Source organism: Anopheles bellator, chromosome 1 (assembly GCF_943735745.2).
Source record: "Anopheles bellator chromosome 1, idAnoBellAS_SP24_06.2, whole genome shotgun sequence".
Taxonomy (NCBI): domain Eukaryota; kingdom Metazoa; phylum Arthropoda; class Insecta; order Diptera; family Culicidae; genus Anopheles; species Anopheles bellator.
In genome coordinates this window covers 25,573,731-25,598,754 of record NC_071285.1, presented here as the reverse complement: position 1 = coordinate 25,598,754, position 25,024 = coordinate 25,573,731, and the positions used below count along the sequence as shown (strand labels likewise).

At 49.5% G+C, this 25,024-nt stretch overlaps 1 protein-coding gene across 1 annotated transcript in view; it reads left to right on the top strand.

The window, feature by feature from the left end:
• Positions 1–5,780: 5,780 nt before the first annotated feature.
• Positions 5,781–25,024, top strand: part of LOC131215299 (protein O-mannosyl-transferase TMTC1-like) — a 62,340-nt gene continuing 43,096 nt past the window's right edge. Inside the window, exons 1-2 of the mRNA XM_058209688.1 lie at positions 5,781–6,287; positions 6,396–6,622. Coding sequence (XP_058065671.1) covers positions 5,781–6,287; positions 6,396–6,622 — 734 coding nt within the window. The remainder of the gene's footprint in view (positions 6,288–6,395; positions 6,623–25,024) is intronic.

The following is a 25,024-nucleotide window of genomic DNA, read 5'->3' as shown; positions in this document are numbered from 1 at the left end:
GTGAGGTTAAGTGTCGGGAAATTTTATTACGGTGCCCCTTACGGTGCGGTGCAGACGTAAGAACCACCGCCGCTCGCCCCGTGGAGTGCAATCGATAAAAAAGGACTGCGTGGTTGCCTTTCTAGCCGTCACAACGAGACCCTGCTGATGGTGAAGAAAAACCCTAAAACGGTGCCACATGAAACGGTGTGGAAACTGGAAGGAAAGACCCAAACGTTAATGGACACACACGGGGGCACATTCTCCCGTCGGTGAAAGAGCACTCGAACTTGAACGCTAATGGGTAAACCATGCATGCGACACCGATACAAGATATGCGGCCATTGTTTTCGCTCTGATTCGGTTCGGAGAATTTATGTGTCTATTTTGTCCCCACGTCCCCGGATTTATCACCCACGGAGCCCTGTTCGGTGACGCAGGATGCAGGATGATTTGCATCCCGGCGATCCCGCCTGGTTGATGTTAATGTTTGATTTCTTATCTTTTAACCGTGTTTTGGAAGGGAGCAAAATTCGAAGTTGTTTTATAGAGGTTCGCGCCCTCGGGGAAGGATATGCTATTAGAAGATTGTGATCAGTGTCCTTTGAGGGTTTTTTTTTTGCTTTTGCGGACGATCTTATAATTGCTCGTGTGATCATTTTATATTGTGATCCTATCATTTTGATTGCTTGCATCTTGGAGCTGTGATAATCGATTTGAAGTTATGGGGTTCTGATGTGATGATTATTTATATTACTTGATTGATGGGTAAAAAAATTAGAATTTTGCATTTCATTTATCATTCATCAATTATGTTAGATACAAGTTTCATAGCTCTTAAGCTCGATCAGTAACTACATTGCGGGAATAACGCTCTTGAACCGGTTTCAAACCGTTACATAACCAGTTCAGAACCGATTCAAAACCGTTTAAAGAAGAGCCTTTTCGATACTTGATACAAAACATGCACAACGTTACTGAACCGTTCTGTTCATAACCGTTACATAACCGTTTCAGAACCGATTAAGGACCGGTCCATAGTGGTCGCTAGATGAAGATAGAAGCAACGTATGTTTAGGGGAATTTTTTTTTCATTTTCTATCATCAGTTAACAAATAAATTAAATGGTTTCGTGCCAAGGATATTTCACTTACATTCATCGACTTCTGTTTCGCTTCGATACTCTTGAAAGTAGTGTGACTGCTTTCGAGAGCCGAAACATCGTCGTTCCTCTGTTAACACACGTCATTCACACAGCACACGAACTTTGAACGGGGTGTCGCATCAAGGCAAATCCGAAACGACACCCACGGAACGCAGGGCAACGCACAGACGCACGCGATTGGCACGTACTTTGTGCGGCAGTTCCCGCCAAACTTTCCGTTTGAATGGAACAATCAACGCCACACGCGCCCTCGCAACAAGGACTCGCACGCTGATGGTGTCGAGTTATTAGCGCTGCTGTCGTGTGCTGTCTTTCGTCAACTTGGGAAATCGTCCGCCAGTGGGCTGGCTGCGACTGTGATTAGTTGGCGTGCGTGATCGCCGAAGCAGCACAATGCGAAACATACTCACGGCCATAACTCACGTCTCTGCGCCCGGTCCCCAATTCGATTCGAACCGCCGACGGCCAATGATGAACGCTCGCCAGATAAACTCGATCACAAGTCGAGTCGTCGCGAAAGCAAGCGAAAATCCAAAAAAAAAGCCCGACACGTGACTGCCACAACAGGACTCGCTCGCGCTGACGATGATGGCGCTGCTGCTGCTGCTGCTGCTGATTTCCATGCTGCTGATTTCCAATCGCACCGCACCGTCACCGCCGACGGTTTTATGACGGAGGGTTTGCTGCAGTCACCCAACGCCAACCCGACCCGCCCGACCGCCCATGACGCGGCGAAATGGCTGCGAATTATTCCGTTCAGTTGGTTTTAGTGTGAGATTATAATTATACACGAAGATTAGACCCGGGGCGGGACTCGCGAAAGGAGCTCTGTCAAGGCAGCTCTCGCGGTTGACAACAACGACGCCACAAGCCCCACACACACAACTCGAGCACAACAACATAAACACACACCCGCACGCCGTCGGGAGGGTTGGAGTGCAAGGCTTTGCAGTAATACTAATGAAATAATTAGAGCCCCGTGCCGCCGGAGGCAAACGTCGCCAACGTTGGCACACGGCTTTTACGATCCGATCCGAGTGCCGCTAATCACGTGATTTGAAAATAAATTGGAGAACTTATTTCCGTCCGCGCGAGACTTTTCGCCCCGTGCGAACCGGTTCAGCTGCCGCTTCCGGGCTCGGGACAATCCGGGGAAACCGTCCGCGCTCCGTTCGCGCTGATGAGCGGTTGTCAGCGTGATGATGGTCGGCGAAGTGACATTCGCGGCCCTCGCCGCAATAAATAACCCGCGTGAGGACCGGTGACTGTGCACCGGTCGGGGCCAGATAAGTGATTGCAAAGCCGGTGCTCGGTCGACGGGGGCGAATGCAATCCTCGCGGTGTCCTTCGGAGTCCTCCGCAAAGCATATGTGGCCCTCTCAGTCGGGCAGTCGGGTTGTAATGATTGAAATGAAATAAGCGCATTAATTCAGAGGCCGACCACGCACGGGCACGGGGACGGTGCGACTTCACTTCATTAGGTTTGAATAATTGACTTTTGCTGTAAATTGTGCTCATTACTTATTTACTCGCATGCGCTAGCTTCGGGTTAGACGCGCGAGTTGCATTAATTATGGGTGCCCGGGATTTTTCCCGGGAAAAAGGGGCAATCAATTGCTGGTTGCGAGACGGTGCGTGGTGCGGGCTGGATAAACCTTCTATTTGTCCTCCTAATGGATGACAATGGGCAGCTGTGGTTGAGGCACTCAATTATCCATATCATCGATGCAAAGCTATGTCACCGAGCGGCCCGCTAATGTTTTGTGTGGCGAGCGAAGATTGATTGATTCCTTCTACCACTTCCGGTTCGCGTGCACTGTGGTTGGTAGTGGCTACTGCTGGCAACATAATAGCGCAATGCAACATTGAAACGAGTTTCGTTTAATAACATATCCTGTCGGCCGTAATGGGTAGTGGCGATAGGTAAACTTTCCAGCAGACCAAAGTTGACGGTTAAATGGTTGCTTGGAAGGGACTAAAATAGGCACAGCAATGTTGACAATGTTGCCTGTTGCGGTTGACCTACTTGGGATTTGTTACCCTGACCGCACTTGATGATATTTTTGTAGGCAAAAGCGACTGACAAGCACGAAGTGAAGTTTGAACCGGCTGTTTATCCCTTGGTCTGGCTACTATCAGCTGCTATGTCACTTGAGAAAAGAGCTTAATTCTTATACAGTATTTAAAAAAAAATCCTGGTGACTGTTGTGGCTATTCTATTTGCTTGGTAGCTACCGGTACTTACTGCATTCCCCTAACAAAAGTTCACGTCACACTTAAACCACCCTATCACTCGAGCGCAAAGAATGGATAAGTAAAAACCATCCACAATGGTTTGATCAAATATTTTCTTTATTGAATTTCCTCCAAATTGCCGCGGTACTAATGAAATACGAAGAATTTAGAATTCCCGGCGAGCCGTTTCGTTGTGCGCTTTTCCCAAACAGTACGAGAAATGTGCTGTGGCTTCGCAAAAATTGCCCCCAACAACGAATTCAAAGGTCGATGGAATTCATTCGGGCATTCCTAAATGTTTAATCGGCCCACTCGAGTGGGACCCTCGTTTACTCGGCGGGGCTTCGTTCTCTCAGATTTCGATTCTTTTGCGCTAGTCCCAGAAAACATTACGCATTGCGATCGCATGGCGCGTTTCGCATCTTTTAATAATCATGTGCCGCCGCTCGCGAGTAAATTACCATTCCCCGGCCTAAGGCAGGCATCATATTGTTTTATCATTTATTTACAAACGAGTTTCCCGCGGTGCCACGAAGCACAACGGAAAAACTCCCAACGGCAGCGGCAGCAGCACGGAAAATCATCAACTTGACCACGGTGCGAACCATTTTCCGCACCGCAATTCACACCGCCCCCGGTGTTTCCGGGGGTTCGGTGCCACTTTTCGCTCTTCTCTTCCGCTTCCTCAAGGTGTGTGTTAAGAAACACGCAAACAACAAGCTAATATTGTGTTTTATTACATCAATTCGGTGGAAAGAAAATTCGCTCGCGTTCTGCGCTTCGCGTGGCGCGCGGCCCAATAAACTAACTCGGGGCGAATCTGGTTCTCTAATGAAATAAAGAATTTATTTTTTCATTCACTTCCGCCCACCCACCGTGGGGTAAGGATGCTGGGAAATCTGGTGGGAAACGCTGCTTTTCCCAACCGACGGCGCCACAAGGTAGCCGAATTTTTTTTTTCGTCAGGGAAACTGAGCCAGGAACAGAACTTCGCGAAGAGGGCTGAGGGCTGCAATCGAACAATGGCTTGAGAAGGGCCGGATGATGCGTGGTCGGCCTGAGTGCGGGTGTGTGCTGATAAGTGATAGCGAAAATATGGCGGGGGCCGGTGAATAAATCAAAACACTTGCCACCGAGTTGCCGGCCAGCCTAGGGCGCCAGGCCCAGCCCACCTCAACGAACTGACTCTCCATCCCCGCTGCATGGTGGCTGCGTACTAATACTGTTTCTTTGTCTGCGGGTGTGTGTTCATCTCGTTCACAGAATTTTCCCCGGAGCCAAGGCCCCGGCGGACCGACCGGAAATGGTCCGGCATCGCTAAATGTGGAAAAATCAACTCAACCTCCGGAGGTCCATGGTGAAGGCACGGACGAAAGGACCCTCTGGACCCCGAACGCGTGTGTGTTGGACTGAGACGTTGAAAGAAGTGCCGGCAGGCGGCACGTGGTGCGATTTTCTCCGCTCCTCCGGCACGTCGTTGGAAACGCGAAGCGAAACGAAGAGGAACTCTCGAAGGACCAGAACCTCTCCAGGCCCCCCCGTAGGCCCTCCCTCCGCAGCTGCCATTAATGATGAATGGGATGGGAATCGGGCCGCACACTCCCCTCCCGAGCCGTCAAAAGCCAAGCGGAACCGGCGCCCGGTTCCGGTTGTGAGCCTCTCACTCGCTCTGATATCCATCTCCGGCTCCATTTCCGGCTCCGGAACATCGTCTCGAAAGTGACCCCCCAGGACCCATGTGTGTGTTTTGGGTGTGTGCTGGCAGGATACCCGGACAGGAAATGAGTGGCAAACGGAATCGGAACTCGGCACTTCTCTGATCGACAGACTGTGGTCAACTTGAAAGAGTTTTCTTATCGCTTTCTGCCCTGCTTCCGGGGGCGCGTCGTATCGGATCTTGGTGTTGGTCCTATCCTGACCGTATCCTGTCAGTGCATGTGCACAGTAGGCGTGCCATCGATTGTTTCTTCGACAAGTGTCAAAATGGGCGACCAACGCCCTAATGTGGTTATTCGGATCCAGTAGCCATTGCATTTCAATCTTCGCTCGTATTCCATTCCGTTGCTTTCGTTTTGCTGTCCCTTTAACCTCCCCGGTTCTTCTCTGTGTTCCGTCCAGGTCCGAGCCAGCTTCGTACCGTGGGAAGTGCATCGGAGTGAAGTGTTGAAAAATTGCGCTGAAAATTGCTCCGGAAAAGCGCGCACCAAAGTGAAGCGGCTCCGTGGGGCGTGAAAATTAATAATAAATTGCCATTTCCCGTACCGGGCCAAACGGGGGGCCAAATCGGGAGCAAAATGTGCAAAGTTTCCCGAAAATTGTGAGGCGAAAGGAAGAGAAAGAAAGAAAATTCGTGCCGCGCGTGTGGTGAACGAGGCTGTGGGTGTTTGTGGGGAGCGGGAAAATGACGCGCCGTGTAACGATCGTGTACAGTCCGTCGGTCGGGCGGAGCCGTCCCGGTGGATCCCGCTGGGAGCCCGGTCCCGGTGCCCGGAGCATCGATGGCCACTTACACCCGCCGACGGCCACCGGCTCGCTCTGCCTCTCCTGTATGGCCACGTCATCGTCGGCGGCCACCGTGCGATTATCATCCTCATCAGCGACCTCGACCTCCTCCGCATCATCATCCTCATCAGCATCGTCATCGGTCGCATTTCACGCATCGTCACAGTCCTTTCCGTGCCAACGGTGCTGCTCGATATCCTCCATTTTAAAATCCCCGTCACCGTCACCGTCGTTGAGTGCCTCAGAAAATGCAGCGCAAATTGAAGATGCGCTTAATAACAACCACCACCAGCAACAAAATAATCACCAGCATTACCGGCAACAGCATCATCATCAACATCATCATCATCATCATTGGTGTGCAGAGTGCACATCCGGTCCGACGAAACGCTCGCCCACCAAGGAGGTTGCGGTCACCACGACGACGACGACGACGACGGCGACGACAACGGCCACGAAGGACATCGAACGGGGCGACAGGACCGGTGGCGTCGGCGGCGGCAGCAGCAACCAGCAGTCGTGGGCCATGTACCCGGTCGTCGGGCTAATTGCGGCCCTCTGCTATCTGAACGGCATCCACGGTGACTTCGTGCACGACGATGTGCCGGCCATCACGCTCAACAAGGACGTGCTCGGCCTCAGCCCGGTCGCCCAGGTGTTCCGCAACGACTTCTGGGGCACGCCGATGGCAGATCTCGGCAGCCATAAATCATACCGACCGCTGACCACGCTGACGTTTCGGTAAGTTTGATTAATTATTTCTGCCGGCGATCCGGCCTCGACCGTTGACGCGCGTCGAGCATCGCTCCCTGCCCGGGAAAACTTTAGAGGCCGCCACTGCCCCCGCACTCTTTAGTCGGAGTCCCCGACGAAAACGGGGGCAAGAAAGCAAAGAGGAGGAAAAAAAAATTGAAAACACTGGAAGGGATTCTCCCGAGGATTCCTCCTGGCGCGGCCCGAAAAAGGCGCAAAAGGCATCTGGTACGGGACGGAAAAGATCAAACGGTATTTCCGCTTTCGCTTTCAAAAAGGGCCCACGATGAGGAAGGTGTGCCTCCCGCTGAAACCCGGAGCGGAGACTCCTCTCTGGCGGCAGCAACAACAGCAGCAAGAAAAGGAAGGTCCCAACGCTGGTTTGACCTCGGGCGTCATTTATCAAACACTCTTGACACCGTCGCCATCGTCGGCATTTATGTCCCTGTTTTTTTTTTTTTTTGGCGCCCAACGAATACTCCGAGAGCCCGGGGTTGGGCCGGGAACGGATAGTTGCTTTGGAGTTTGTGACAATGTTTTGTTGTTTGCTAGTGTTTGCGGTGTTTTGTTTTGCTTCTTGCCCCGGTGCGCAGCGCAATCTTAAGCCAAATTGTTGTTTTGAAAATGGAGAAAAGGAAAGTTTTAATCGCTCAAAAGCCTTAGGTCACTAGGACGAGCGCAGTAGGATTTCACCGTGATGCCCGGCATTCTAAGGCGCAAAGGCAAGGTTTCGAGCAGTTTTTCGAGCACCATCTGCTGTCAGATGCAAGCTGAAAATTTATGGTCTCTGCGTCCCGGCAACAATTGCGCCGAAGTCCGAAACGGTAATTAAATAGAAACGTAATCAGCTAATGTCTGAACAGATTCTCTGAGTAATTCCAAGTCGTCGAAGCTCTATACAGAAAATAATTATTCGAGCGATTCGGTTAGTTTTAATAATCGATTAAGCAATCGATCCTCGAAGATCGATTGCAGTAAGGGTGGAAATAACACTAACCAGTACTGGATTTATTAACGACGAAATTTCAACTAGCAAAAAAAATAATTCTACTCGAAATATCTCCAAGATTGTACTCGAGAAGCGGAAGAAGGCAGAAGTAAAAGCTGATTTGTTCGGTTTAACGTAATTTAAAATTTAAACAATCTCAAACATTGTGTGATTTCTATTTTGTAAATATTAATCATATGTTCACATATCCCTGAAGAGTTGGTGCATGATTTCTAAATCAAGATGCAACCCGCACAGGACCTTCGAGATGTTTCCCTTAAAAATAACACAAACATTCCAATGAGGATAAAAGAGAACTCTTCGTTTAGGTGTCATGCTTCGCACCTCACCTAGAAAGAGTGATTGTACCAGTTCTCTACTAGCAAGCTTTTTAGGAGAATCCATGCTGTATTTATCAAACGATTGATTCTAAATGCTGCGGAGCTCTTTAATCTTGTTCAATCATTGCTATTAACACGATGGAAAGTGGGTAAATGATTGATTGCGTCGTTCGGTGTTTGACTCGCCCAATCGGCCATGACTCTCGACCAACATTAGATTTCTGATTGAACTTTGGCGATTATATGGCTCAATAATTGCTATGTTTTGTGTAGAATTTATAACAAATTTTTGATGAAACAAAGACACTGACCGAGTGCCCACTCGTATGAAATTTTCATTGCTGATAGTTGAGGCTGCAACTTGTGATCTATGCGTCGAGTAAATGTAAAGTTTACATACTCATCCGAGAGGCTCAACATTTATTAGCCATCATACTATTTTATTGAGCGTATGCGAACGCACGTGTTGAGTACGATGCAGCCGAACGATCGTCTGCTTGACTTCATCGTTAGGGCGTTGGTCTTCTTCCGGGAAATGATTGAAAACCAAGCGTATTGTTCGTATGGTTGGTTGAGAAATGGACAACATTCCTCACTGAATCAGGTCTCCATTCCATTGGTTGAACGATAACAACATCACCCGTCGCCGGTGTCTGGGCACTAGCTGTAAAGAGGGTTACGTGATCACAGCCCGACACAACCATATGCGGAGCCAATCATTCGCAAGCAGCGGGCGAATATCCTTGACAAATAAGTAAACATTTTTATGAACCATTTGACCATTTGCGTGTGCATCGAGCCTTCGGACAGGAATGTGTCCCGGGGAGTCCAACACGCACACACGCGCACGCACTCGACAGCCGGTTTTTCCGATGGGATTGGATCTGATTGCGGGACGCTCCGATTCCGACACTTTCTCGCTTCCGGCTCGCTGTGAGGAGTGCGCTTGCTTACCAAGTGCAAGGATAAGCGACGTTCCGTTCGCCACACACTTTTGCTCACTTCATCGATCGATCCGGTCCAACACTCTTCGGGTGTTTTAGCTCGGTGCTCGATAGTGTCGACATATGCAGTTCCTTTTGCCGCCAGAGCTTTGGGTATGCGAATTGCGAAAAGGTGCAGAAGCCGGCTGTGTTTGCGTGACGACGACGACGACGACGACGAAGCAGCTCGATGAAGGCACGTTCCGACCCGGACCCGACTGCGAAGTGGTTCTCCGGGTGTCCGGGTCGGTGAGCCTTTTACTGCCACATCGGAGAGCGTTCGGGCGGACGTGTCGGAGTGGGATGGGATAATAAGAAATGGGAAAAATGGCAGAGCATAATGTTTACCATAAATCCATCAGACCGGGGGTCCAAGCATCACGAACCTAACGAGGTCTCTGCATCGATAAAGGATGTCCTTTCGGGTGGGGTGGCCACCGTAATAGTTTCTTCGGATCGATACACGGCGAAAGCTAATTTCATTATTTTCATCAAACCGAAGAAAAAGCACAACTAATTTGGTGTGCTTATCACACACATAAATACACACATATGCAATGCTCTGTTCGTGACACGTTCGTTGTGGAGGACATTGGAAAAAATAGGAAATTAATTAGAACAAAGCTTGCTGGCTCGGTTTGAAAACTTTCTTGCCTGCCGGGCGTGGGCCGAGAGTGAGTGCCAAATCCAATAAGCTCACACCGGAAAAGCCTCGTTGGCCACAAACTCTCGCCGCTCGAATTTAATTACAGCATACCGGCACCGGGAGACCGTCGCCGAGGAGATTAAGCACGAAGGGCTGCACGGGTATGGCTGGTAATTGGATTATGAGTTTTGGGGGCTCGGAGCTTAATAAAAGAACTATTACTTTCATCAAATTCGGCAAAGCGTCCGATGGCCTGTTCCGAAGCGGTGCAGCACTGGCAACAGCCGCGGTGTAGATCATTAAAACAGTACCCTTCCGGGGCGTTCAAAGGACACCGTGAGGTTAGACACGGCTCGATCTTATTTCACTCCCCCTATAAGATTGGAGTTCTCCCTGAGGCAAGTGAAAGAATGTGAGTGAACGCAGGATCTCGAGGGACCTTTAAGGTGGGACTTCATAAACCTAGCGTACGTGCGAGTCTGCCGCGGGTTGGTTTAATTACCTGGAAGCAGACCGACCGTCCGGATCTCGGAAAACCGGGCAGCCCATTTTCCGGACGGGCAGGGGTTTTCTCAGAGTTTGGGGCCCTGAACTCGCCATGGGCGCCATGTCACTTCTGCTGTGACAATGGACTGGGGCATCAAACGATTCGCTCGCCGAAAAAAGGACACCCACACTGACGTGTCCAGACAGGACACTCCCCTTTAACGGCTGTGCTACGGCCTTTTTACCTCTCGCTCGGAGTGGTTTGTTTGAAATTTGCGCATAATTTATAAATATGCATGAAAGAGCACCAACAGTGTCTCGTATTTCGGCGGGATTTTTGGTCGACAAGGACGAGTGGCCCGGCGGGGGGGCGGGGGCGTCCGAAAGCTCTGCGCGCTGCAATTGCGTGCGGGTGAATATTAATGCCACTTTTCGCCGGCCGGCCACAGTGGGGCGACCGAAATTATGCGAAAAGGTGCGATGCCATGCACGCGGCCCACCGCCGATTTATGCTGCCGAATGCGGAAAGTGAAAACCGAGGCGATATCAGAAATGGTGAATGGCTCGAAAAATTGGCCGCCATTCGTGGTGGGACTGTGTGTGGGTGTGTGCGGTGGAAAATTATGTTGAGAGTGCTGCGTGTGGTTTGGGTATCTGATTATGGGAGCCGGAACCTGCACTGGCGCGGGAAAGTAATTTATATTTTCGACATTTTGACATTCGCTGCGTTTGGAACCTCGAACCAAATGTGGTTCTCGCTATCATTAGGTGCATCGCAAAGTTCTGTCGTATTGGTGTGTTGATTTCAAGTGAAAGTTGCGATATTTTTCCGAATTATTGGTGGCAACTTAATTTAATTTTTATTTCAACTTTCCTTCATTAAGGCAATTGGCGATATATTCAACATTTTTCACAACACAAACATAATAAGCAAAAAGTCTAAAGTTTGGCTAAATGGGTTTTGTTTGAATTATTTTTATGTTCCACCGGAATTAGTCCAGGAGCAAGTTAGTTTCCTGTTCAAAAATGTTCTATAAAGCAGCGTTGGGATGTTGAGAAACAACATTGTTAAGAAATAATAATCTGCTTTTTAATGCACTTTAACATTCGCTTCGATTGGAATATTCAAACAGTAAATTTCATTTAACGCACGTTTTATGGATGTCTCACTAACTTCCACAGCGACAGAGCTCATTTTTGTCGAATTTATGTTAGGTGTTTCCACTTTTAGAAGCTAGGGCAAAGAAGGATTTCTATCCTAAAAGCATTTTTGGCGATTCGTATGTGTATAGGCGTCGATTAAATTTCAAATCATCGAGTTGAAATGTATTTAAAACCACCGATTTCTGCAAACCTTATAGTTATTCAACGTCCAGCGATAATGATAGCTCCCTGTGGTTGAGAACTTTATGGCAACTCGTCGTGGAAACTGATTCAGCTTCCGTCGAATTTTATTATTCGTCATTTCAAAGGAATAAAACAGTTCCGGGAAATAAAAGCCCGAGATTTGAAGCCGGGCCGTGGAATGAACCCATCGCAAAGCCGTCACTCGGAAGCACCGAGGGTTTCGGGTGGAGGTAATTATTTAATCCCTCAACTCCAGCAGCCCTTTACTGCTGGCGGCTGACTCTTAATTACATTCATCAAATCATCGGTTGATAAATGTCAATAAAAATGGGGCCTACCAACTGTGGTCCTCTCAGTGACCATAACGTCTCTCTCGCGCTCGACAGTAGCGCTGACCTCAGACCTCTTATTTTATGGTCAGGACGAAACCCCTTTTTACGAACTTCCTCTTTCTCTCTCTCGTGGGGATGTCTGGCAAGGGTGCTGTCGAGAAGTGAACCACTCAATAAAACCTGCCCCATACAAACAGCTTTTAAGGAGTGAGCAAGGAAGAAAAAAACACGAGGTCCGGTTTAAGGGGGGGGCGGGCGATGCAGTAGGAGAGCCCCTAAAGTGGCGCGCCCCTAGCGGCGAGAGCAATGAAAGTGTCCATATTTATGTCATCCCGTTCGCTTATTGATGGCCTCGTTTAAGAGGCTGATCCCCGATGGCGATCACTTGGGGAAGGACCTCTCGCACACGCGGGTCCGCGCGGGTGCGTTTGGTGCCTCGAGCGCTGCAATTTCTGGCCAGTTTTAAGGGTTGCTTTTATGCTTTTGCGCACCCGCTCTCTCTCTCGTGCTCCCTCGCATCGAGGCTTGATGTGTTCGGCCCGCAGTGCCCGGATGTGCCCCGATGATCGATCGAAAATCGATCCACGTGCCATTCCCGGGCCCGCACCACGTCCTGCTGGCGTCCCGGGGGTGGCCATCACCTGCTCGCCTGCTCGTTACCGGAAATGGGTTTTCTCCGACGCTCCTTGCGAAGCACATCCTGATCCGGGTCGTCTATCGGGCCCGGGTGATGTATCGGTTGTTGGATCGGCTTTTCCGGTCTTCCCGGTCAGCCCTGCGTTGACGCGGCTCCCGAAGGGGTTTCCCCGGGCCCTGCGTTCGTGTGCCCGTGCGTATGTGTGTGATGATTTATTGAAGGCATTTGAAATTCTAATGTAAATTGAAAATCTGTCCCCGTTATTTCATTCTTTGGCTTTCGGCCGGCCGACCGAACGTTAGGAGCGCGCAGTGGCGCAGTGTGTCGTAAGATCCGCACTAACCGGTTGATGGTGTGTTGCTGATCCCGAGTCCTCCTGGGACGGAGCCACGGATACGGACCCGTCCCACATATCTTTGTTCTAAGCCTGGGCCGGCCCTGGCGTTGGCATCATTTTTATGTCCCCCGACTCGGCGATCGGACTCTGACACCCCGCACTCCGGGGCTCCCTGTGCCGCAGAATGCAATTTTCCACGAGCTTAATAATGCTCTCAAGATGATACTATTACGGACAGCTTAATGCTGTTACCAGCTGCAGCGAATGCCCGGTGAAGCGGAGCGGAACTTCAGCACGGGACCCCCCGCCGCCCGGACTGCTAAGCCATCGGGCACTGCAGAACTGCAACCACTGGGTTCGCCGACATATCGACTGTCAACCCGCAGTGCCGCAGAGCCATAGCCCCCGGGGTGGCCCGGCGGAGTTCGGCTTCGAATGCTGCTCGTCTTCAGAAACTTTCGACGCCAAAGTTCCGGGAATGGCCCCGGTGAAGAGATAGCGAGCGAGAGCGAGAAATGAATACCGATTCGATTACTTGATGATTCCTGGGGTTTGGTCCCCTTCGGTCCCCGCCCGGACCGATCCTTCCCGGATGGTAGGAAGTTTTGGGAAGTACCATCGTTGCGCTAGGGGAGACCGACTCGAACGACGACGACGACGACGACATGGCATTGATTATTATGGGTTTGTTTCGGTGCGATGGGTTTTTTGTGCCCGCCCCGACGAGAACGACATCAAAACACGAAACGGAGTCGGACGGTCGGACTCACCAGGGGAACCGCCATGATGGGCACCGGTACCGACCCCGGGTATCGAAGGTATCGCGCCCCGGGGCCCGGTCGGTGAATTGTCAAATAAAAACCCGGGTTTCCATTTGGATCATTTGCATACCGGGGAACCCTGGACCAGGAAGGCGTCTTTGGCTCGGGCTCGGGTGGCCCGTCGGGGACTGTTATGGGAATTCGATTTCTGCTTTTATGCCCCGGCCAGAGGGGTCCGGATTTGATGATACTTCAGCGATAGTAACCGGAACTCGGAGCGTTCATAAAACTAGTGTGTGTCTGCGGGGCGGCATTCGGTAAGTTTCCGGAGACTAGATAGAAAATGAGAGTATGAAATGATGGGATTGGCGCGGCTCGATTTCGATTCCGAATCGAACAACCCCTTGCCCGTTGGTTGAGTGTTTTAAAATGTCGTTCCGCGTGCTCCATTCCACGGAACTTGCCTCATTCATGGTTCGTTTCGTCCTCGATTCGAGCGCACTCGAAGCACATCCTGCACAATGCTACCAACAAAAAAAAAAAAAAAAAGGTTCCGCAACTCCCGACCACGGGAGCAGCCCATAAACTTCCCGAAAGTGGGGCGAAGCAATAGATTTCCGCATCGAAACCGACCGACCGACCCACGAAACTCGGTCCAAACCATCATAAAGCGCCACGGAGCCATAAACTGGGATGGGTTGGGATTCACCGGCGAAAGATTTAAGCATTTCTTTTAAAAACTTCCCTTCGAACGCGAAGCGAAAAGTCAAGAGGGTAGCCGAGAGGGCCAGAGTGCACCACACGCCGCGCTGGGCTGGGCTAGGTGTGGGCCTGGCCCAGGACAGGCCGGGGCCAAAAACTTTCCCAATAAACTTTCGCGCAAAGGTAGTAAACAAACAATAATAAGCAGCACTTCCGGGGTTGATGAATCGCTTCGGTTTGCCGATGGATGTTTCTCTCTCTCTCTCTTTCACTGTCGCTGTCTCTCTTTCAATACTATGGTGAGTTCCGGTGATTGCCACCAAATTGCACCGAAAGCCCGGGGCGGATCGTCGTTCACCGACGCTCGTCAGTCTCGAGGTCTCGCTTCCGAACGGACGGACGAACGATTGCCACACAGTTTGGACGTAAACATTGTCAACTAAATCAACAAGGCAACAAGGCGGTCGGTGGTAGTGCCACCGGAGGCACCAGACATAGTTGAACTTTGAAGTTAAACTAAGTTTATTTTATTTAATCTTCGTTCGCCTTGGTGGGACCGCGCACAGTCCCCGGGCGTTGTATCGCAGTGCTCCACTTCCGGGAGAGATCGATCTGTCGCGCAGGAACCAATTCATTAGATCCGGCTAGATCTGATAGATTGGCCTCTGCCGAGCGGTGGAGCGGTGGAAATTTATTTTCCATTACTTTTCATCACGGACTCAACATCACGGACCGCTTCCTGGATCCGAGCGATTCTTGCTATCAGTCCGGCGCGGTCCTGGTCGTTACATTCCGAAAGGGGTTTCCGGTGTGGGTTTTGGTTAGCTTTTGCGCTCCCTGTTTTTGTTCTTGGTCGAAGTTCCTATCCTATTCGTAATGGCGCGTGTGTCCTTTTGTACCGATCCGAGTGGCCCCGAAGGTTCGCGGAACCTAACTGTGTTGCCTTCCGGTACACTACTTGTCGCTGGCCAGTCCGATGATTTAGCACACAGTGATTGTCCCGTGGAATGGTGGTCCTTGCTGGTCGCGGTGCGATCCACTCGGGTCCGGGGTTGTGTTTAAGTTCCGGTTGCTAAGACCTTCCTCTCGCCCGGTCCACGGTTGCACGACTGCGTGTTTGCCTAGAATTTAGTTCGTTGCGATTATTTATTCTGTCATCCGTTGTTTGCCATTTTATTCCCGTCACATTTCTCCGCTCCTGGAGCATCCGTTTCGGCAGTTTGTTTGTTGACGGAGCGCTCCATCGCATCGCTGTTGGTTTCTCGGTTTCGGTGGTTAGTTGTGGATGTGCGGTACACTCTCCGGCTGTGTGTTGCAGAACTAAACACAGCCACGCTTTGAGACAATACGAGCACACGAGTTTTCCACCCGGCGGCCACGACGACGACGACGACGGTTACCTGTCGATCGAAAGGATGGCCTAACAAGGGAACGAACACTATCTTTCCGCGCGTCCCTTCTTTGTCCGTTGGGCCGTTTTCAAAACCGGCAAACATGATCTTTTGTGTGCGTTCTACGCGTGATTTGTGTGCGTTCGAGCTGTTCCGGTTTTCACTTAGCAAAGGCACTGCTTTTCTTTTTTTTTTTTCTGCACCGTCCGTAGCGGAGGAGATAGGAGCGAAGCGCACGGAACAATGGGAACACAGTTCCTTGTTGGCGCTCAATTCGGGGGGCACCAGACTCGGTTGAATCTGTGGCCCACCGGGCGCCTCCACCGCACGATGCCACGTGGACACGTGGAGCACCAGGCGTCTCCATCCCGTGCCGCGTATCGAAGCGAATAATTTATTTATCGCATTACCGCTGGCAGTAAAATTAGTCATTGCATGTCGGGGCGCAGTTTTGCGTCTTCGCGCACCACGCAAACGCGGAAAGAAACGCGCGTCCGCGGTTGGTTCGGTTCGTGAAGGCAATCTATGGACAGGCCCTACTATTGCGGACGTTGTGCAGTTTTGTTGTAATCGCCAGCGCGATAAGAAGCAGGACACAAGAAAAGGGCATTGAATTCAAGAAGCACACAAATTGTGCTTCTCCGTTCACAGTACAAATCACTACTCCCGTTACAGTCTCCCGTCGTCCCGTCCCGAAACACACGTCAAACCGTCGCACGTGACAAAGCTGCATCAATGTTTGGACGAACTTTCGACCAAACGTCCCAGACCGTCACCGACCAGGGGGTTCCGGTGCGCTTTTGTCACTGATTTATGGAGCGACGGTTTAGAATTAATTTGTCATAAAACAAATTAGAAGCGGGCGAACAGATTTATTGACAGGAACAGGCCCTCGTGTAGGGCACGGGCAGGCAGGGTTTCGGTACACCAAGCCCTCACGCTCGTAACTTTGTGTTGTCCGCGAGGAAGAAGAACAAAAAAAAAGAATAATCGATGGCGTTGGCGGTGGGAGCATAATTAATTGTTTATCGTTATAGATTGTTTTATCAATTTCGGGCGCGTTCCGTTGAGCGTAGCCACGAACGAAAGAGGTCCATACGGATTCGAGGTACTGGATGTGATGTTGCGTTTGGCAAGCACCTGATTGCGTGCTGGGGTAGCACAGGATTGGCACAAAGGCACAAAGTAACGACCGTTTGGTTATAGCTCACAATATTTTTATTTGTTCTATTAAATGTATGTAATTGCTTCTAATGCTCCCAATGGCGTTAGTCTAATGTTTCTTCTAATTTTCAAAGAAGCTCAAAACAATTGATCTTTTATTATGGACCAACCATTTTGGAATGAACTTGACCATCTTTGAACTCATAGATTTGTGATTCCTCCGATAGTTCAGCAAGTCTAGTGCAATTGACGCTCTTCGAGCATGAATTATTCGATTTGATTTATTATTGTTTTTCATGGAGCCAACCCATTGAAAGGTTTCTGGAACATTCCACACGTTACCTCTTTGTTGGTTTTTTGTTATTGTCGGACTTTGCAAAAATCTATTATTAATAATTAATATTGGTATTGTACTCAAAGCTCGATTGAATGTCAATATTTTTTAGTGTGACTTGTTAAATATAGATAGTAAAATTACGCGATATTGATTAACAATCACCGCAGATGCCTTGAACAGGGCACATTGTCAATATATAACTTACAAAAATTTCTCAACCTTTTCGGTCCCAGTTAGTATAAAGTAACACATTTTGGTGAACGCAAAACTGTAACCCTACATTGGTTACACTGTTGCCGTTGAAATAAAAATATCGACGCCGGGTGTCAAAAATAACGTAACGTTAAAGCGGACCTCAATTTTGGCCGCCGGCACGCAAATTCGGTTTAACTTTTTCGCATCGCGTTATCCCGAAAGTCAAACCCCTCCCACGGGGGCTCAAGTCGGCCGGAAAATATTCGCCCACCACCCATCCAAAAATAGACCCCCAAAATTGGATTGACGAAAACCGGGCGTCCTTTTTTGGCGACCGCTAACCACCAAAAAAAAAAAAAAGGGAACACAAAATTGTTCATCGAATTGTTTCACCGACCGATCCGGGACCCGGACGGGACCCGGGGTTCCCGGCACCAGGCCGTGAAAACCGCGAAAATTTGCTGCCAAAATAGCAGCACAACATAAAATCGGCCCTATCTCCGGATCCGCCGGACGGAACGAAGGCACAGGAAAAGCTCGGCCAACCGGGTTTGGAAAACCCGGGATTGCAATGTTGCAATGTAGGTGTGGGTTCGAACAGGAAAAAAACCGTTCTCTCTCTCTCTCTCTTTCTCTTTCTCTCTGGGGATATACTGATACCAGCTGTGGCACAGCCACAACTCGGCGAGAGGCCATCCTCTCGTGACGTCCGTGGCGGCCGTGATCTTTTTTTATGAAACAAAAAATCGTCCCTTTTTAATTCCCTTTGCGCGACGAGTGAGACGAACACGAACACAGACACACACGCTGGGCAAAACACCCACCACCCACCACCCATACAATGTGTCAGCGTCAGCGGGGCGGGTCAGCCGGCCGTTCTGTGGTGTATTATTTATTGTGCCGCGGCTCAGCATTATCGAATAATAATGATGTTAATGTTCAAAACATAAATTTTCGTTTATTTTCCGCCCAGTTTATCAATAACCCATTTTTGGCCCCGTGTGCCTCGTGTGCGGTGGTTCGCTTAATGACGTGACGTGCCTTGGCCTGGGGTGGCCAGAATTTTCCGGGTGACCGTGAGCCGGTCGGCCTTAATCGTGTAGCACGAGTGTAACACGCAACGGCAGCCGGAGCAAACGAGGCAAGAAAAACAGGACCTCCGCGGGCGTTTCGTGGCCTCTGCAGAGCGCGCCCGAACTAGGTGCCCGGGCCGTTTAATGAAAGGGGCCCGTTAGCGTATAAATCAGCGGTCACCATAAAACGCCATAAAGCTGTCAGTGCAAGTGGTCGCTGGTGGGGTGGCTGGGGAAGGGTGTGTGCATGCCAGGTCACGCTGTTGGTGCATCCAGCAGCAGTAGCCACGGCCAGCAGAGCTTTTGTCACGATCCACAGCACGGGGACCGCTCTAAGCCAGCGCCGAAACCGGGCGAAAACTTCTTAATTTCCTCCGAACGAGCTGGGTTGGGGCAAATGGTGCCCACCCGACCGTACTTTTGATGACGCTTTTTTTCTCCTACCTCGCGCCCCTGCACGCTGCTGCTGCTGACGATGATGATGACGATGCACGGTGGCCGGTAATGATCGGGTGGATGTCACGGTGCGCGCTGTTGAACCGAAAACATTACCGTGCAACTTGTTTTCGGAGCGCCAACTCCGGACGCTCGACACCGGCCCTTGGTGGTGAACGGGGAGCGGTGGGTCAATTTTTGGGGGGGTTGGGAGCGAGGGGGCACAGCTTGGTCGGATTGTTGATCGTTAATAGATTCATTAACGATAACATCGTCGATCGAAATGAAGCTTCCGCTTTTGGCGGAGAGCCAGCCGGCGGTGGGCGATAAGACCATGTCCGGTACCCGTCGCCATCCACCACCCTGCCTCACTGACTGGGGCCTGGTTTCCTTCTCATCCTTCTTGGTAGAGCGCAGGCCATTTTATAAAGGAACACTGGCCGAGCCGAACCGGAACCCATTACAAGCGATTTCGGGTCCTTGGGAAAAACAAACTACAGAGCGTGGTCCTAAAGAAGCATTAGAAAGTCTGTATGTCTGAGGGAGAGGGGTGGAAAGAGAGAGAAACGGAAAGAGAAGGACTCTGAATGAGAGGTCAGTGTTAATTACAGCCAAAAAGTAAAAATCATTATCATTAGCGAGTCCTCGCTACCGTGTCGTCGGGCAAAGGACCTTCTGCAGAGGTTCGGCTCCCACGCGGCAAGAAGTGACCTTAATTATAGTTACTATTCAAATCAGCGCCCCAAAAAGAGAGAGAGAGAGAGAGGGAGGGCGCAAGGAAATGTGTTTATCGGTGACGCAGTCGCGCAGTCCTTGGGCGTCCTTCGGGCTGCTTTGGCCTTTTCGGCAACGTGTCTTTTGCGCATAAATGTTTTGCCCCGTCAGCCGGCGCCAGCCAGCGTAATGAGCATGCGGCTCGTGCTCTTCTTCTTGTCGCCGGCCGTCTAATGAGGACGTGGTGGTCAAAAAAAAAACGGAAAACGAAACTGCAACCGACAGTCAACGAGAAAGGCACAAACAAAAAAAAGCGGACCGTGAATGGACCTTAACACGGCCCGCGGGCCCGTGGGGAAAGGGATATGTTTTTCGTATGCCCGGTGCGCATCCAGCTAAGTGATTGGTGCGCTTCGCGTTGGATCGGGCGCGGCACAAAAACCCCGGCACGGTGTCCCCGGTGTTCCGGGCACCATTAAGGACATCAAAGCGCATTATCCCGGCACGGGTCGTGGCGTGCGGCTTCCGTCCAGAGTCGTGAAGGCGAAAGAATGAGACGAACGGTGACTGTAGCACTCGCCGGATCGTCGCTAATGATTCTTGCGTCTTGGGGTCGCGAGCCCCGAGACTTCGGCAGCAAGGCATTCCGGGCTATTGAACTTTCCGAACGGCTATTGAGACATTTCAATCAAAATGTTACGATAACAGGAAAGCAATCTTCGCCGCTAGTCGGCAGTAGTAATTTGCGGCCCCAGCAGCAGCAGCCAGCAGGCAGTAGCCAGAAGCGGCCGTTTGATCTGATGGGCGCGATAGCGAAAATTATGCGGCCAACATACATTTGTGCTTCCCGCCCGCCCCGTAGCATAAGGCCCCGGGCGGTCTACGAGGATTGACTTAGCGGCCGGGCCGGGGGTTTTGGAAAATCTGTTAAATGACTCAAGTGGAGTGCTGTTGGTGGAATTGTTGTGCCCGAATGGGTCCAAAACGGAGGACTGAGCAAGATAGGGGTTTTTTTCTAGATATATTTTGACTGACCAACAAAGTAGTGGAAGTTTTCGGTATTAAGCTATAAAGGACCTGAAAAAAACCATTTGCTATATTCGTTTTGTTTTATTCTTTTAATTTATTTTACGTTACTTTTGGATTTGTTTCTACTCATTATATTGTTTGAAGGTTGTAGTTACCGTTATGCCCCCCTATTACGGAACTCGTACGGCGGATTCGAGTGAACTTCTCGTACTCTTTTGTCGAACACGATGGTCGGGATCACGATTTTCGATTCGAGATGCTCCGAGTGCTAAATGTGCTAAAAAGCTTAAATATAAAAGCTTGTCAAGCTCTTCGAGTACGAATTGCCATTCTGGTGCATTTTTGTAAACATTGCACACACCGATACACATACACAGATAGCAGTTCAGATGGGCGTACGATTCTTGCTATTATATTTCTGAAATTTTAAGATGATTTCCGCTTATTACGTTTTCGATAGCGACAGTGATAGCGAAGAAACTGAAAATGTAGAGATTCATCGCAAAATATTGCGATGTTAATCCGACCCACTGAATTTTTCATCACCAGGGTAAGTGAGCCCAAAATCGAAAATGATCAATCGATTTTTCTTTCATGTAATAATGTTGTTGCGGGCTTAAGAAATATTTTCGCATCTCAAGGGAAATGTTTTTGACCCTACTTTCCGAAATAGAAACAAACTTACCCGTACCTTTTCGCCCTATTTGCAACTGCTGTAGCAACATGATTAAAAAAATTACCCGTATCTTTCCGGCCTATTCGGGACTGCGGTAAGCACGGGAATACAAAACACTTCCCTACTCTTGCAATTCTTTCAACTTCTTTCTTCCAAACTAATTAGTTTCTTTACGGGGTAATTAACTACCACATGAATGAAAAAAATCCACCAGTATCCTTTCGGCCTACCTAGCTAGCCCTGCGGAGCATAAACAATACAAACTAATTGATAAAATCAAAGACATCCTAACAGAGCTGCTCTTTCCGCAGCAAAGAGTTGACGGAAGCCGAATTGTCGAATACGACAATTCATTCGAGTTTCATAATGCGGTGACAAGTCGATCGTTCGACAAAAGAAGTTCATCCAGTTGAAAGCTCCCGTTACGGAAAGTTCATCCTTTCCGTACGGAAAGTCGATCGACTGCCGCGATAGCAAAATGACCTCGGATGACCGTTCGAGTTCTCGATTTGAGTTTCGCAATTGGGCCCATGATTTGATCTGTAAATGTGCTATAAAAATGTTCAGAAACGTCGAAGTGTGAAGGTCTTTTGTTTTTTGAAGTTCTCCAGTCCGCCCGGATCAGCTCCATGAGGGGCTTTAAAGGCCAGGTGGTTCAAGGTTTCGAAAATCGCGTTTTTGGATATTTTCCAAGAACTTGCAGAAGGGGAGCTTCTGCAATTGTTTCGGGTTTCTTTAAATTTGCTACATCGAAATGTAATACTTATGGTTTTAATCAATATTAAGGACGTGCCCTGTAGATAAGTTGAACCTATAAATCAGTGAATGGTTAAAGTCAGTAGAGAGCGCAATGCAGGTAGTCAAAAGAATATAATTTTTCAACAAGCACTGTAAAGTTTTCTGCAAAATTCAGCCATCGGAATAGGAAAGTTGAATGAAAACATGTTGATTTGCATTACGCATAGCTTACGCAATTCCAAACAAACTCCTTTCGGTGTGACCAACGCGATCAATAATGCTTCTCTAAAGTATCTTATTTAACAAATAGTTAAGAAATAATTTTCGATAGGTACCGTATTCCAGACTGGGATAGTGGCCAATAAATCGTCGTGACGCCCAGCACCTGGGCGATGCCTTCTTGTGCATTGGATTTATTTAAATCAAATTGATTCGAGTTGGTAACGCTTTGATGGACTGCCCCAGGAATTTCTCCGATGCGCGAGGGACGGACCTCGTTTCCCAGCAGACCAACAATGGGTCCGGCAGACCCATGCCACCCACGGAATGGAATGGTTGCAACCGGAATGGAGCGCCGCGTGGCAATGTGAAGTAATAATAATGGGCTCAGTAATTTGGCGGCCGAGATCCGTTCGGTTTCCTGTTGATGCGGTTGAGGTCTGCTGGTAACAGTTATTAATCTATAACACAGAGCCAACCTAACCAGCCCTTGCCGGTGCTCTCGACGGCCAATGTAATAGGCTAAGTGCGTGGTGTGGTGAGCTCAGCAAACCCGGGCTTCGAATTGACTTTGATTCGGTTCGGAAGTGCACCGGTTCCGATGTAAGGTTTTTCATCCATCTTCCTATTGCGAGCGGCGCTGGTGGGAACCGGAAATGAAAGCATCAAGAGCAAGTTTTGCGGCGAACTCCCCGAACTTCCGCCGCCACTTCCACCTACTCGGTGCCACTCGAGATCGGGGAGTGGAGCGAAATTTAATTAATATTGGAACTTATGAATATCTTTCGTTCCTGCATGCTGGCAATGGATTCTCTCTCTCTCTCTCTCTGTCCCTGGTGCGCTCTGTACGTGCTTCGACTGGACTACAAATGTCAGACATGGCGTTGCTCTAAGCTCGTCGAGTTTCGAGCCCACGTGAAACTTCGTTTCTGTTTACATTCTACGGGTCCAACGTTACGGGTAGAGAAGACACAGCACTTACTGCCCATCGAGCAAATGGTTACAGATTGCTTCGAGAAGCCAAAGGGCGGGTGCGCGTACTGGACGCCAGTTGGTTCGGAGAAAATCGTAATTTGCTGCCTATGCTCAACGGGTAATTTAGTTAGATATTTGTCTTTCATTGTTTTCTGTGCACTTCGCTTGGTGCATTTACGGGACTTGAATCGAAAAGCATGTTTCGTTTCAACACATTTATTTATGTTTACTTCATTTATAATTCATCATTGTTAGCATTCTCGAATTAACACGTTCACACTTAAAATAAAAAAAACTTTGAAACGATGGGATTATTTTGAAAAATAATTTACCCGAGTTTGTGTACATTATCAATTATTTTAACTGCAAGGTTGAATGTAAAATAATTAGTCAAAGTTCTCCATCCAAAGTTCTCAGCACACGATCTCGATCTCGAATAAATTATTAAAGAGCTTATGAAAGGGAACCAGTTCATTATTGTAATGAATTCCTTTCAACCTGCCAAACTGTCAACAAGCAATAATGTTTGAGATTATTCATACATCCAGAAAGACATAGGTGTATTGGGTACAGTAAGGATCGCTTCATTGCTGAATGATGACATAGATTTAGTGGGAAAAACAATGATGTTTTGCGTTATATGCAAGCTCCCGACATTTTATGTGCACAGTAGCATGTTGATAATAGTTTAAAGTCACATTCACTCTCGGAAAATGGTCTATCATCAACATCTCCGTCATCTATCATTATCATCCTATCTATCATCATTTTCTTATAATAATTTACATGGTAAAATAGCTCTTTTTCACTAGAATGGCTTATTTAACTCTACCAGAACAGTAAAGTGTTCCGTCTTCAAGTCAAGTAAAGCGTCACTAATCAAGAGCGCTGCAATATCCATCCCGACCGGTAGAAATCCCTCTTATCGCACGGCGAACCTATCCGGAGCACCGGCAAACGATTTCATTAACCTGTCAATCATTACACCGTACATTCAATCAGGACACGCGCCTGGGCGTTAGTCCTATAATAATGTATTGTCACCGAATGGAATGCTGGTCTGGCTCCGGAAAACACAAATCTTGATGTACGAGAGCGGCCTCGTCGTTCTCGGCGTCACCGGCATCGTCGTCGTCGTCGTCGTCGGGTCGGGTCATCAATCAGCCCGAGGAGCGGTCCAGAAGCCTGAGCCCCCGGAGGCACTGCACAGTGCACACAGTGATTTAGTTTGTCAACCTCGGGACGACGGCTCGGGGAAGATGACTGGGCCGGGCTGGCAGTGTCCAGCGGAGAGAGAGAGAGAGCTGACCAGTGCCCGGCACGGCCGAACGGAAGGAAATTCATAACGTGTAAACATAAATCCTGATAGCAATTAAGTTGGCAATAAAATCAAAACGATAAGCGATGCGAACCACTCGACGGGCCCGCTCGTTGCCGGCCGGTCGATCCTCTGGTCCTGGTCCGGCTGGCCGATTATTGCAAGCAGTTCGGAAATAAATGTGCGTGCATGTGTGCGCGTGTGTGTGGGTGAATAAATAAAGACTTTTCAGCTTCACTGAGCACCGTGGCCGTTGGTCGACTTTCAGGCTTTCCGCTGAGGGCGCTGAGGCCACCGAAGCCACAGCGTTTACGAATTGGCAATTGGTTGTGTGCGGGCGGTGTGTGGGTGTGTGTGGGTGAGCTCCGGAGGTCCCCCTGGCCCCACCCGGACGCTAAGTAGCCCGGCACGGCCACGATCCCAGCCGTGCCGGTGCAGCGCCCAGCGGAAACCAAAGCCCCTTCGTGTGCCATAAATTTCGCTTCGCTCTCTCGCCGTGCCGGAAGAGATCGGTAAGCCATTTGCGGTCATGTTAGAGCAACCCGAGCAACCCGGCACGCACCACC